This window comes from Oncorhynchus keta, chromosome 7, assembly GCF_023373465.1.
Source record: "Oncorhynchus keta strain PuntledgeMale-10-30-2019 chromosome 7, Oket_V2, whole genome shotgun sequence".
In the NCBI taxonomy this organism is placed as follows: domain Eukaryota; kingdom Metazoa; phylum Chordata; class Actinopteri; order Salmoniformes; family Salmonidae; genus Oncorhynchus; species Oncorhynchus keta.
In genome coordinates, this window is record NC_068427.1 from 14,263,626 (window position 1) to 14,277,990 (window position 14,365).

At 39.4% G+C, this 14,365-nt stretch overlaps 1 protein-coding gene across 4 annotated transcripts; it reads right to left on the reverse strand.

The window, feature by feature from the left end:
* Positions 1-1,921: 1,921 nt before the first annotated feature.
* Positions 1,922-14,273, reverse strand: cir1 (corepressor interacting with RBPJ, CIR1). Of its 4 annotated transcripts, none has more exons than XM_052522025.1 (11): positions 14,085-14,273; positions 12,982-13,076; positions 12,664-12,737; positions 12,526-12,539; positions 9,387-9,439; positions 9,247-9,295; positions 6,183-6,300; positions 5,111-5,217; positions 3,187-3,272; positions 2,287-3,053; positions 1,922-2,202 (listed from the first exon to the last, which is right to left on the reverse strand). In XM_052522025.1, the coding sequence occupies exons 1-11, from the start codon at positions 14,154-14,156 to the stop codon at positions 2,117-2,119; spliced, it is 1,521 nt and encodes a 506-aa protein (XP_052377985.1). In that variant the 5' UTR covers positions 14,157-14,273; the 3' UTR covers positions 1,922-2,116. The 4 variants fall into 4 exon arrangements, with proteins under 4 accessions (XP_052377985.1, XP_052377984.1, XP_052377983.1 ...); XM_052522024.1 differs by having other exon boundaries at positions 1,922-2,241; XM_052522023.1 differs by having other exon boundaries at positions 2,242-3,053.
* Positions 14,274-14,365: the final 92 nt, after the last annotated feature.

Here is a 14,365-nt window from a genome sequence, read left to right on the forward strand (position 1 = left end):
ATGTTCTATAACGATCACCAAATTTGAGTTCAAGAATAAACAACTAAAACTGAAGACTAAAATGCCTAAAAAAAACAAAGGCATATATCATATTTAGCATTTAATATCAATGTGATATTTTAAATGCGCAGGCATGATTTAAAATAAAATAGGCCCATTCAAAACCAGGCTGCTATAATATAGACTAACAAATAATACATCAACGCAACCTGCAGTTGCAAGTGTGCTTATTTTTTCAATGATAAATTAGCTGTTTATTTGCAGTGACTTTCTGACGTTATTTTTTCTTCTTCTGGAAAATATTTTTCATAAAACATTTGGTATTATACTGTAAATCATTAACATAGTTTGCAATTATATGGCTACAATAGGTGGTTCAAATCAAAACGATAAGTGCGTCCAAATGCTTTTGGGAGAGAGACGCCTGGTGTTGCGGACAGTAAGTGCTGTCAGTTAACGCTTTGTTGCTTTCCCTGGAATGCCCTCTCACTGAGCATTAGGCAGAAGTCATCTTTGTTTTCAAGCCACAATAAAAGAGAGAGATCAAAGAAGAGAACCAGTGCGACGTTACGGGACACATTTCCCTGCTAAAGGGCTCACGCCATTCTCCTCGTCCCCAGGGTAAAAACAATGTCCGTCATCTCACAATGGAAGATGGCAAAAATATTTTTCTTGTGATAATGACAAAATTACAATTCATCAAACCAATTGGATAGCCTAAAGCATTTAAAGTATAGGCTTATAGATGCACACCTCCCTGCATTATTGGAGTTAAATTGGCTACACAGAATATACAAATCTGAAGCGACTGAAACAAAACGTTGCAAGTAATTCTCGACTTTTTTCGACCAGGAATGATCAAAGCATATCATATCGACATTAGTTATCCGTCTAAGCTAATTGCTATGGCTTTTCCAAAAATATATGACTCCCAAACCAATACGGACTCGTAGGTTACACTGTTCAATAGGTCAAATGAACCCCAATGACCTCATGGTTTCTTCGGTTTTGTCCATCATGGTGATCTTGTCATGCAGGCAGCTTACAAGTAATATCTAAAGGCCAATAGGCACGCAGTGTTGCGTAAACCATGCATTGAGTTTTACACTAAAGGTAAAATTACATGCATCGACTTCAATTCGGAATTGGGTCTTCAGTGTTAAACATTTGAAACAAACTTGAGTTCTACACACTAATCATGTATGCAGGCATACTCATATGGATCGCATAGGCTACTGAACACTCAAGAGATTGAATGTCATTAGTCAACCATGCTCCTGTTTAGGGCACTTGTTGCAAAATACCATTGTGAAACAAGTCTACATAATTAGGCTAGACTTGTAACAAATGTGATGAAACACGGTTACAAGCATGTGGGAACATATCAGTTTCCCACTGGGCTCAGACAATTTGTTTTGTTCAGTAATGTCTAGTTCTGATTTACATTTGGTTGAGTTGTCAACTAATGTGTGATATAAACAAAACAATTCACCATGCCATTTGATTTAGGGTAAAAGTTGGGTGAAAAAAATACCAATTCCATTACTTTGACAATCAGTTTTCCACGTTGGTTCAACGTCACATACATTGTTGTTTAAATGACGTGGGGAAACATTGATTAAAAAATAAATAATAATAATTGCCCAGTGGGTTGTTACACTTTCACCAAATCAAAATATTTTCATTACGATTTGCTATAATATTCTTTTAGTATTTTGCAGAGTTATCATGAATACAATGACAACCATGAAGTGCATGCAAGACAATGTGACAAATATTTCTGTGGTTAAAGTTATTTTTCATCTACTGCTGCCCTCTAGTGGAGGAAAATAACATTTGAGGGCCTTGCTCTCATGATGCTGTAGCAGTCAAATAGCAGGTAACATCAAAACATGACAAATACTGTGCAGGCTACTAAAACTTTGGTTTCTATGTGTTGTTTAATGTTTAATAAAGTGACCACACTTAAAGAAAAAAAAAAACATTTTACAGTAGCATCATAAAACACTGAAAACATTACACGTTCGTGTGGAAAAAGATTCACTTTGTTTAGGCCAGCAAAATAAAAAGGTATGCCATTACTGTCCCACTTTGTAAGATTCTCTACTCTCACAGTTTAGCGCTTTCTCTCAGCTCTATCTCGGCTTCTGGCTCTTTTCTCCCTCCCTCGGTCCGTACTCCTGCTTCTACTCCTCTCTTTACCTCCCCTCTCTCTCTCGTGGCTTCTACTCCTCTCTTTACCTCCCCTCTCTCTCCCTCTCTCGTGGCTTCTACTCCTTTCTTTACCTCCCCTCTCTCTCCCTCTCTCGTGGCTTCTACTCCTCTCTTTACCTCCCCTCTCTCTCCCTCTCTCGTGGCTTCTACTCCTCTCTTTACCTCCCCTCTCTCTCCCTCTCTCGTGGCTTCTACTCCTCTCTTTACCTCCCCTCTCTCTCCCTCTCTCATGGCTTCTACTCCTCTCTTTTTCTGCTTTATCCTTCGCTCCATCTCTGCTCCTATTCCTCTCTCGTCTACTTTTCCCCTCATCCCTACTGTGAACCTGGTCTTTACCTCTCTCACGGCTCCTGCTTCCTTCTGGGCCAGGCTGGGAGCTACAGCTGGTTCTCTGCCTCTCCCTGCTGTCATGTCTGTGTCTCTCCTGACGTTCTTCCACCCTCATCTTTCTCTCTGGACTGTACTTTCTGCCCTCGCTCCTGCCTGGCTCAGCCCTCGTTTGTTTCTTCTCTCTGGTATCGTCTTCGTGCCGTTTCGGTCTGGAGGTTGGGCTCCGTGACCTGCTCCTGTGGGAGGCGGCCTTTGTCTTACTGTTGACTAGTCCCTCACTCTTTGTATTATCACAACAGGAGTCCTTTCTCTTGTCCTTCTTCTTCTTCTTTTTCTTCTGGCTCTTAGAGTTGCTGTCAGAGTCTGAGTCACTATCACCATCGCTGCTGCTACTTTCACTGGAGCTATCGCTATCATGCTTCTTCTGCTTTCCTTTACTCTTCTTCTTCTTCTTCTGCTTTTTGCCCTTCTTGTCTTTCTTCTCCTTCTTTTCTAGACGATCCAGTTTCCTTTAAAAGAAAGACAATATATGTTAGTAGATCACGTTTACCTTTATTTTTGAATGAATCATCCTGTGTCTTATTTTACAATGAGCATACTTTCATCCAAAACAACTACATCGATGAATGAATGCTCTCCTACCTGAGGAGCTTCTCTTTCTGTTTAGTAGTCAACGACTTCAGGAATTCAACCTCCGGATCCTCCTCTTCTTCACTGGCGACATACTCCTATAGCAGGAAAACAATGAACAATAAGTTGAACACAATTCAAGATAATTAAAGAGCAAATACTAACTAAGCGTGCATATACATTTCATGTAGAAGATATGTCACAAATGGTTAGAGGAAGCAAGTAAGACAAGAATAACATCTGCTGAACAAAAATACAAATGCAACAATTTCAAAAGATTTTTACTGAGGTACAGATCATAAGGGGGGAAAAAAAATCTGTCAATTGAAATAAATTCATTAGGCCCTAATCTACAGATTTCACACTACTAGGAATACAGATATGCATCTATTGGTCACAGATAAGGGTGTGGATCAGAAAAGCAGTCAGTATCTGGTGTGACCACCATTTGCCTCATGCAGCACGACACATCTCCTTCGCATAGAGTTGATCAGGCTGTTGATCGTGGCCTGTGGAATGTTGTCCCACTCCTCTTCAAAGGCTGTGTGAAGTTGCTGGATATTGTCAAGAACTGGAACACGCCGTCATACACAACGATCCAGAGCATCTCAAACATGCTCAATGGTTGACAAGTCTGTTGAGTATGCAGGCTATGGAAGAACTGGGGCATTTTTAGCTTCTTGGATTTATGTACAGATCCTGCGACATGGGGCCGTGCATTATCATGCTACAACACGAGGTGATGGCGGCAGATTAATGGCACGACAATGGGCCTCAGGATCTCGTCACGGTATCTCTGTGCATTGAAATTGCCATCAATAAAATGCAATTGTGTTCGTTGTCAAGGGCTTAAGCCTGCCCACATCATAACCTCACCATGGGGCACTCTGTTCACAACGTTGACATCAGCAAACCGCTCACCCACACGATGCCATACATTCTGTCTGCCATCTGCCCAGTACAGTTGAAACCGGGATTCATCCGTGAAGAGTTCACTTCTCCAGCATGCCACTGGCCATCGAAGGTGAACATTTGCCCAGTGAAGTCGGTTACGATGCCGAACTGCAGTCAGGTCAAGACCCTGGTGAGGACGACGAGAACGCAAATGAGCTTTCCCGAGACGGTTTCTGACAGTTTGTGCTGAACGTCTTTGGTTGTGCAAACCCACAGTTTCATCAGCTGTCCGGGTCGCTGGTCTCAGACGATCCCACAGGTGAAGAAGATGGATGTGGAAGCCCTGGGCTGGCATGGTTACACGTGATCTGCGATTGTGAGGCCTGTTGTATGTACGGTCAAATTCTCTAAAACGATGTTGAAGCGACTAATGGTAGAGAAATTAACAATTTCTGGCAACAGCTCTGGTGGACATTCCTGCAGTCAGCATTCCAATTGTACACTCCCTCAAAACTTGAGACATCTGTGGCATTGTGTTGTGTGACAAAACTGCACATTTTAGAATGGTATTTTTATTGTCCCCAGCACAAGGTGCACCTGTGTAATGCTCATTTAATCAGCTTCTTGATAATCCACTCACCTGACAGGCGTGGCATATCTTGGCAACGGCAAATTTCTCACTTACAGGGATGTAAACAAATTTGTGCTCAACACTTGAGAGAAATAAGCTTTTAGTGTTTATGGAAAATCTCTGGGATATTTTATTTCAGCTCATGAAACATGGGACCAACACTTTACATGTTGCGTTTATATTTTTGTTCATTATAAATACCACCGCATCTTGTGTTCTAACAATCCTATAATTTCCAGTTAGTCAATTGGTCACATGTGATGAGACTAATGTTAAACTTGAAGCGACTGGAATAGTGGTTTGGTTTACTCTGATAATTGGGCAGTTTGCAGCAATCACATTTAGACCAGGGATTTGCCATGGGTATTGTTGGTGTTTTTCTTCAGGGGGAGAAGATGAACAGAAGATTACCTGCGATGGATCACAAACAGTAGAATTTCTCCCAAGGACACATTTCTTCAGGGCAAATCCACTGTTCCGCATCTCCGCCATTAACTCAGAGGGGTGCATTGACGGACCTGTTAGCACAAATCACAGCCTCAAAGTCCCATTGATGTCTGACCACATCCACCACAGTGGGGAATTCAGGGGTGGCTTTGTTAACAGAAAGGGATACCAAATCAACTCACTCGTCTTCTGGTTGAGCAAATCATACAATATCATTCTCCCAAAGCAGTGGTTAAGGGAATCAGAATACACAATACTTTCATTTTTCTCCCAGCACAGGAGGGGCTCCATTATGGCCTACACTATCAACGCCATTCACAGGACTGTCCCACGGTAAACATTACTTGACGAATCCACTTCCTGATTGTAGCAGTCAGAATCAGCTCCACAGGACACCAGGAACGATGGCAACTACTGCTACATGGTACAGACTAGAGCTGGGTGATATTTACAAAAATCCACATTGCAATAAACTGCCTGAATTGACACGATAACAAATAGAACGATAAGTTTATAACAATGTGCACCACAGATTTTAAAATTATAATTTAAACTACTACTGCTAGTTTGAGGGCTGTAGCCATCAGTTGTCCTATTAACAAATCACCCATATTAGCAAACGGATTTCATTTCAAACTTCACATTTCTCTATATAGGCTACTTATCATAATGAACCAAATCAGCAAAATGCCTGCGATAAGTATTTGGTATCGATAACTCAATTTATTGTCCCAGCTCTAGTATAGACTTTTCACAAATATACAATGTAATAGTGAATTATATTCTATTGGACAAATTATTATAGAATTGTTTTGTGTGCCATAGGTGCATCATACATTGCTTACAAGTTCTTTATTCAAATTATTTCAAAGGAATTGGTGAAGAACATATAATTTTGTAGTTGAGAATGAAAATATGAATTCTTTATAAACCATTACGTCTGTGAAATACTATTCATAATTACCAGCTGGCTAACTTTTTTTTAACCTCTACTTACCCTGATAGGTCAATTAAAAACAGATAGTTTTTTTTGTACCTGCTTCCTCTGTGGGTGCAGCGCTGGCATTGATCCCAGACAGGCCGAAGAGAGGGCACTCTCTGTCTGTATTCACATGGCCCCATTTGTGACACTTGATGCATCTCACGTTGCGAACCTGAGAATCACAGGTGATAAGACTGAACTTACATCCATTCATTCCATCACTCATACCTATAATAGGACCTGCTACGCAGGTATGCATGACGTTACGTAAATAAACACATTGTAATCCCCAGTTCAACATGATCCTTTTCCTTTAGCGCCACCAAGTGTCAAATTCCAACACACGTTTGTTAACAGAAGAGTATTTAGCGCTGACGATGATGATATTAAAACAGCAGATTGTTATCAATAGTTAAATTAAACATAAATGGGCACATTAATCTATTATAAAAAGGTTCACACACACAACTAGTCAAAAGTTGGGACACACCTACTCATTCCAAGCCTTTTTTTTTTTTTTTTATTTTTTTACTATTTTCTACATTGTAGAAAAATAGGGAAGACATCAAAACTATGAAATAACACATATGGAATCATGTGGTAACCAAAAAAAAAAGTGTTAAACAAATGTTAGAATTCAGAATATTCAAAGTAGTCACCCTTTGCCTTGCCAGCTTTGCACACTTTTGGAATTTCAATATCTCAAACAGCTTCATGAGGTAGTCACCTGGAATGCATTTCAATTAACAGCTGTGCTTTGATAAAAATTAATTTGTGGAATTTATTATCTTCTTAATGCATTTGAGCCAATCAGCTGCGTTGTGACAAGGTAGGGGTGGTATACAGAAGATGGCACTATTTGGTAAAAGACCAGGTCCATATTATGGCAAGAACAGCTCAAATAAGCAAAGAGAAACGACAGTCCATTATTACTTTAAAACTTCTTAAGGCTAGGGGGCGATATTTTCACATCCGAATGAAAAGCATGCCCAAATTAAACTGCCTGCTACTCAGGCCCAGAAGCTAGGATATGCATATTATTAGTAGATTTGGATAGAAAACACTGAAGTTTCTAAAACTGTTTGAATGATGTCTGTGAGTATAACAGAACTTATTTGTTCAGATCTATAGGGATCTGGATTTCTAAGGCACTTGCTTGCAGTTCCTATCGCTTCGACTAGATGTCAACAATCTTTAGAACTTGGTTGATGGTTTTCCTTTGTGTAATGAAGTAGTAGTGCAGTTCAGAACGAGGGCCGAGTGAAGTGTACTGTTTGTTAGAGGCGCGTGACCTGAAAGCACGCTCCACTTTGTTTTCGTCATGTATTGAACACAGTTCATCCCATCTTAAATTGTATTGATTATTTACGTTAAAAATACCTATAGTCGTATTAGGAAAGTTGTTTGAAATGTTTGGAATAAGTTTACAGGTAACTTACTAGATATTTTGTAGTCATGTTGCGCGAGTTGGAACCGGTGTTTTTCTGGATCAAATGCGCCAAATAAAATGGACATTTTGGATATATAACAATGGAATTTATCGAACAAAAGGACCGTTTGATGTTTATGGGACATTTTGGAGTGCCAAAAAAAGAAGATCTTCAAAGGTAAGGCATGAATTATATCGATAATTCTGAGTTTTGTGTCGCGCTCGGCGGGTTGAAATATGAATGTCATGCGTTTGTTTGGTGGGGTGCTATCCTCAGATAATCGCATGGTTTGCTTTCGCCGTAAAGCCTTTTGAAATCTGACACGTTGGCTAGATTAATTTGGTGTATTGAATGTGTGATTTCATGAAAGTTGAATATTTATAGTAATTTAATTTGAATTTGGTGCTCTGCCATTTCAACGGATGTTGTCAAATCAATCCCGTTGATCCCTAAGAAGTTAACTTCGCATTCGGAATTTTGGATGAAAAGCATGCCCAAATTAAACAGCCTGCTACTCGGGCCCAAAAGATATGATATGCATACACTCTAAAGTTTCCAAAACTGTTAAAATAGTGTCTGTGAGTATAACAGAACTGATTTGGCAGGCGAAAATCTGAGAAAAATCCATTCAGGAAGTAGTTTTTTTTTGGTTTTGTAGTTTTCTTTTCAATGCCATTACAGTATCCATTGACTTAGGACTCAAATTGCAGTTCCTATGCCTTCCACTAGACATCAACAGTCTTTAGAAATTGTTTCAGGCTTGTATTCTGATAAATGAGCGGGTAAGACAAGTCTGAATGAGTGGACCCTACAGTGTCACAGAGCTTTTTCATTCGCAATCCCGAGAGAGTGCCTTTCTTGTATACCTTTTATATATTTATATTTTATACCTTTTATATTGACGACGTTAATTGTCCGGTTGAAATATTATAGATCATTTAGGCTAAAAATAACCTGAGGATTGAATATAAACATCGTTTGACATGTTTCTATGAACTTTACGGATACAATTTAGATTTTTTTTGTTTGCCTGTTTTGACTGCGTTTGAGCCTGTGGATTACTGAGGAAAACATGCGAACAAAACAGAGGTTTTTGGATATAAAGAGACTATATCGAACAAAAGGAACATTTATTGAGTAAATGAATGACTCTTGAGTGCAACCATACGATAATCAAAGGTAAGGGATTCATTTTATCTCTATTTCTGACTTGTGTAACTCTTCTACTTGGCTGGTTACTGTTTGTAATTATTTGTCTGCTGGGCTATGTTCTCAAATAATCATAAGGTATGCTTTCGCCGTAAAGCTTTTTTAAAAATATGACACCGTGGTTGGATTCACAAGAAGTTAATCTTTAAACCTATGTAAAATATGTTTTGTTTTCTGAATTTTTATAATGAGTATTTCTGTATTTGAATTTGGCGCTCTGCAATCTCACTGGAGACTGCACCTCAGATTGCAGCCCAAATAAATGCTTCACAGAGTTCAAGTAACAGACATTGCAACATCAACTGTTCAGAGGAGACTGCGTGAAATATTGATTTGTCTAACACTTTTTTAGGTTACCACATACCATAGTTTTGATGTCTTGTTCACTATTATTCTACAATATAGAAAATATACAAAATAAAGAAAAACCCTTGAATGAGTAGATGTTCTAAAACTTTTGAACGGTAGTGTATATTCACCTGAATTCCAAATGGTTGATCCCTAATAGCCATGTCATCCTTGGCATACCTAAAAAGATGAAAGAGAAAGTATCAACAAATATACATTTAAACTCAAGACATCTAAATGTTTGTACCGATCAACACAATTACAAACTTACTTCTCTCGAGGGGCCGTCTTTTGCCACTCAAACTTGTATTCTGATTCACCTTCCTATAAGAGAAGATACAACGTATAGAACTTTAATAATGCTTACATATCTTGCATCACTCATCTCATATGTATATACTGTATTTGATACCATCTATTGCATCTTGTTTATGGCACTCTGTCATTGCTCATCCATATATTTATATGTACATATTCCTTTACTTAGATGTGTGTATTAGGTAGTTGTTGTGGAATTGTTTGATTACATGTTAAATATCGCTGCACTATTGAAACTAGAAGCACAAGCATTTTACCACACTCGCATTAACATCTGCTAACCATGTGTATGTGACCAATAAAATGTGATTTGAATAATAAACCAACACCTTTTTGCCTTTAAATCTACAACATTTACCAGAGTATAAATGAACAAAAATCTCAACACAACATGGAACAATTTCAAAGATTTTACTAAGTTACAGTCCATAGAAGGAAATCAGTCAATTATAATAAATTCATTAGGCCCTAATCTATGGATTTCACATGACTGGGCAGGGGCGCAGCCATGGGTGGACCTGGGAGGGCATGGGCCCACCCACTTGGGAGGCAGGTCCACCCACTGGGGAGACAGATCCAGCCAATCAGAATGTGTTTTTCCTCACAGAAGGGCTTTATTGCAGACAGAAATACTCCTGAGCACCTTGTTAGCTCGGGGGATTCAATCTTGCAACCTTACAGTTAACTAGTCCAACGCTCTAACCACCTGCTTTACATTGCACTCCACGAGGAGACTGCCTGTTACACAAATGCAGTAAGCCAAGGTAAGTTGCTAGCTAGCATTAAACTTATCTTATAAAAAACAATCAATCAATCAATCATAATCACTAGTTAACTACACATGGTTGATGATATTACAAGTTTATCTAGTGTGTCCTGCGTTGCATATAATCGATGCGGTGCGTATCGTTGCTCCAATGTGTACATAAACATCAATGTCTTTCTTAAAATCAATACACAGAAGTATATTTTTAAACCTGCATATTTATCTAAAAGAAATCCGGGTTAGCGGGCAATATTACCCACGTGAAATTGTCACTTCTCTTGCGTTCATTGCGCGCAGTCAGGGTATATGGGTGGGTGAGGTTATATCCTTCCTGTTTGGCCCTATCTGGGGGTATCATCGGATGGGGCCACAGTGTCTCCTGACCCCTCCTGTCTCAGCCTCCAGTATTTATGCTGCAGTAGTTTGTGTCGGGGGGCTAGGGTCAGTTTGTTATATCTGGAGTACTTCTCCTGTCTTATCCGGTGTCCTGTGTGAATTTAAGTATGCTCTCTCTAATTCTCTCTTTTTTTCTCTCTCTCTCTCGGAGGACCTGAGCCCTAGGACCATGCTTCAGGACTACCTGGCATGATGACTCCTTGCTGTCCCCAGTCCACCTAGCCGTGCTGCTGCTCCAGTTTCAACTGTTCTGCCTGCGGCTATGGAATCCTGACCTTTTCACCGGACGTGCTACCTGTCCCAGACCTATTATTTGTCCATGCTGGTCATTTATGAACATTTGAACATCTTGGCCGTGTTTCTGTTATAATCTCCACCCGGCACAGCCAGAAGAGGACTGGCCACCCCTTACAGCCTGGTTCCTCTCTAGGTTTCTTCCAGGTTTTGGCCTGTCTAGGGAGTTTTTCCAACGTGCTTCAACACCTGCATTGCTTGCTGTTTGGGGTTTTAGGCTGGGTTTCTGTACAGCACTTTGAGATATCAGCTGATGTACGAAGGGCTTTATAAATACATTTTATGATATATGCAACAGTTTGGGCCGCCCAATTTGCCAGAATTTTACGTAATTATGACATAACATTGAAGGTTGTGCAATGTAACAGGAATATTTAGACTTATGGATGCCACCCGTTAGATAAAATACAGAACGGTTCTGTATTTCACTGAAAGAATAAACGTCTTGTTTTCGAGATGATAGTTTCCGGATTCGACTATATTAATGACCTAAGGCTCATATTTCTGTGTGTTATTATGTTATAATTAAGTCTATGATTTGATAGAGCAGTCTGACTGAGCGATGGTAGGCAGCAGCAGGCTCGTAAGCATTCATTCAAACTTCACTTTCGTGCGTTTGCCAGCAGCTGTTTATGACTTCAAGCCTATCAACTCCCGAGATTAGGCTGGTGTAACCGATGTGAATTGGCCAGCTAGTTAGCGCGCACCCCGCTAATAGCGTTTCAAACATCACTCGCTTTGAGACTTGGAGTGGTTGTTCCCCTTGCTCTGCATGGGTAACGGTGCTTCGAGGGTGGCTGTTGTCGTTTTGTTCCTGGTTCGAGCCCAGGTAGGAGCGAGGAGAGGGACGGAAGCTATACTGTTACACTGGCAATACTAAAGTGCCTATAACAACATCCAATAGTCAAAGGTTAATGAAATACAACTGGTATAGAGAGAAATAGTGCTATAATAACTACAACCTAAAACATCTTACCTGGGAATATTGAAGACTCATGTTAAAAGGAACCACCAGCTTTCATATGTTCTCATGTTCTGAGCAAGGAACTTAAATGTTAGCTTTCTTACATGGCACTTTTACTTTCTTCTCCAACACTTTGTTTTTGCATTATTTAAACCAAATTGAACATGTTTCATTATTTATTTGAGGGTAAATTGATTTTATTGATGTATTATATTAAGTTAAAGTAAGTGTTCATTCAGTATTGTTGTAATTGTCATTATTACAAATAAAAACATTTTAATAATTGTTTAAATAAATTGGCCGATTAATCAGTATCGGCCTATTTTGGTCCTCCAATAATCGGTATCAGCATTGAAAAATCATAATCGGTCGACCTTTAGTAATGACCATGCTGTTTAATCAGCTTCTTGATATGCCACACTAGTCAGGTAGATGGATTATCTTGGCAAATGAGAAATGCTCACTAACAGATATGTAAAACAAATTTGTGCACCAAATTTGGTGGAGTAAAAATATTTTTGTGCATGTGAAAAAATGTGGGGATCTTTTATTTCAGCTCATGAAAAATGAGACCAATGTACATGTTGTTTATTTTTGTTCAGTGTATTAATGCTTTCTTAGAGAAGTCTAAGCGTCTAAACAAGAGAGGGATTTTAAACATGAGGTGCTTACCTCTTTGGTCTCTTCTTCTCAGTAGAGTGGAGAGTGCGTGAGAAAAGAGAGCAGAGATCAGGGGAAAGTCATATGGTTTGTTTTGTATGGTGAAAAAATGGCCATCTAAAGCAGCAGAACCAGGATTGATGTAGTTACCTTTGTCTGCCCCAGGTGGCGCTTCATACATGAAGTTGAGACCATTTTTCACACGATCATCTCCCATCAACAGTCTAAGGAGAAATGTTTTAACAGCCGAAACGTCAGACAACGGGTTTCAATCGGTTATGTGATCAATTAGAGCTGTGATTTTACACAAGACAAAATGTAGGTATACATTTATATGACAAGTACACCAACTTCCAGTGGTTAAATAATGAGAGACTAATAAGAAGTCCTATGTAAAGGCATAATTGAGATCCAAGTATCTGGATCATGTTGTGCAGCCACAGATCCTCAGGAATATCTGTAACCCACCTGTTGTTGTAGGTGTCTTGTTCTTTTAGGTAAGAATTCATGAGGTCCTCCTGCTTCTTCTTCTCGAATGTTAATTTCTGCTCTGCTATCCATACCTGTACAATGGTAAAATGGATAACATTAAGAATAGCCAAGTCATATTTGTATCCTAGTAAATGCACTGTATCTATGGGACATAGCTAGCTAGCTATCTTTCTGAATGTTACATAATGTAGTTAGCTAGCTAATGTGCTAGTCAACAACTGTTGTTAGCCCCCAGGTGGTGAAGGTCGGAAACATCTCCACTTCGCTGATCCTCAATACTGGGGCCCCACAAGGGTGTGTGCTCAGCCCCCTCGTGTACTCCCTGTTCACCCATGACTGCATGGCCATGCACGCCTCCAACTCAATCATCAAGTTTGCAGACGACACAACAGTAGTGGGCTTGATTACCAACAACAACTAGACAGCCTACAGGGAGGAGGTGGGGGCACTCAGAGTGTGGTGTCAGGAACATCTCACTCAACATCAACAAAACAAAGGACTTCAGGAAACAGCAGAGGGCGCCGAGGCCACTGTAATAATGTTTACATATCTTACATACTCATCTCATGTTAATACTGTATTTTATATAATCTATTGCATCTTGTCTACGCTGCTCGGTCATTGCTAATCCATATATTTACATGTACATATTCTTATTCCATCCCTTTAGATTTGTGTATTAGGTAGTTGTGGAATTGTTAGATTACTTGTTAGATATTACTGGATTGTCGGTACTAGAAGCACAAACATTTCGCTACACTCGCATTAACATCTGCTAACCATGTGTATGTGACCAATAACGTACAATTTGATTTGTTAGCTAGCTAGCGTCTTACTGGCTTGCCAATGTTAGCTGACTGATTTAACGAAACTATATGCCTATAGTAGCTAGCTAGGGATCATTATTCGCATAAGTAAATAACATCTAGATGTGATACGTTTAAATTGGAAATACATTTTCTTCAACTAGCTAGATAACTGTTAGCTTGCTAAATCCAAATGAGGTTATATACGTCAGTTAGCTAACCAAGCTAGTTACTTCCTGGTGAGCAAATCTATACCAAAGATTTGCCACTTACCTTTTTTATATTTGACTTAGATGCAGGGTGAAAATCTTTCTTGCACATAAAATTAGCAAAAGACTTCCCCATGATTGAAGAATATTAGTTCGCTAGCTATGGGATTAAATGCGAAATGTTGTCAAACTCGTCCTGACAAAAACAAAACTCTCCGTACTAGTTACCACAGCCACAAAGTGGTAAACCCCGCATATTTGTAGAATTTATTCTTCTTAAAATGTGATTTCAACTTAACTTTAACCCTAATATTAACCACACTGTAGATCTTATGCCTAACCATG

What these genes read in the sequence shown, in the direction of transcription:
- cir1 (XM_035772973.2), bottom strand. Translation starts at nt 14,156, where the DNA reads ATGGGGAAGTCTTTTGCTAATTTTATGTGCAAGAAAGATTTTCACCCT. An exon ending in AAGACGGCCCCTCGAGAGAA is followed by an intron (nt 9,296 to 9,386) that starts GTAAGTTTGTAA and finishes TCATCTTTTTAG; the next exon opens with GTATGCCAAGGATGACATGG. An exon ending in TGCACCCACAGAGGAAGCAG is followed by an intron (nt 5,218 to 6,182) that starts GTACAAAAAAAA and finishes TTGTGCTAACAG; the next exon opens with GTCCGTCAATGCACCCCTCT.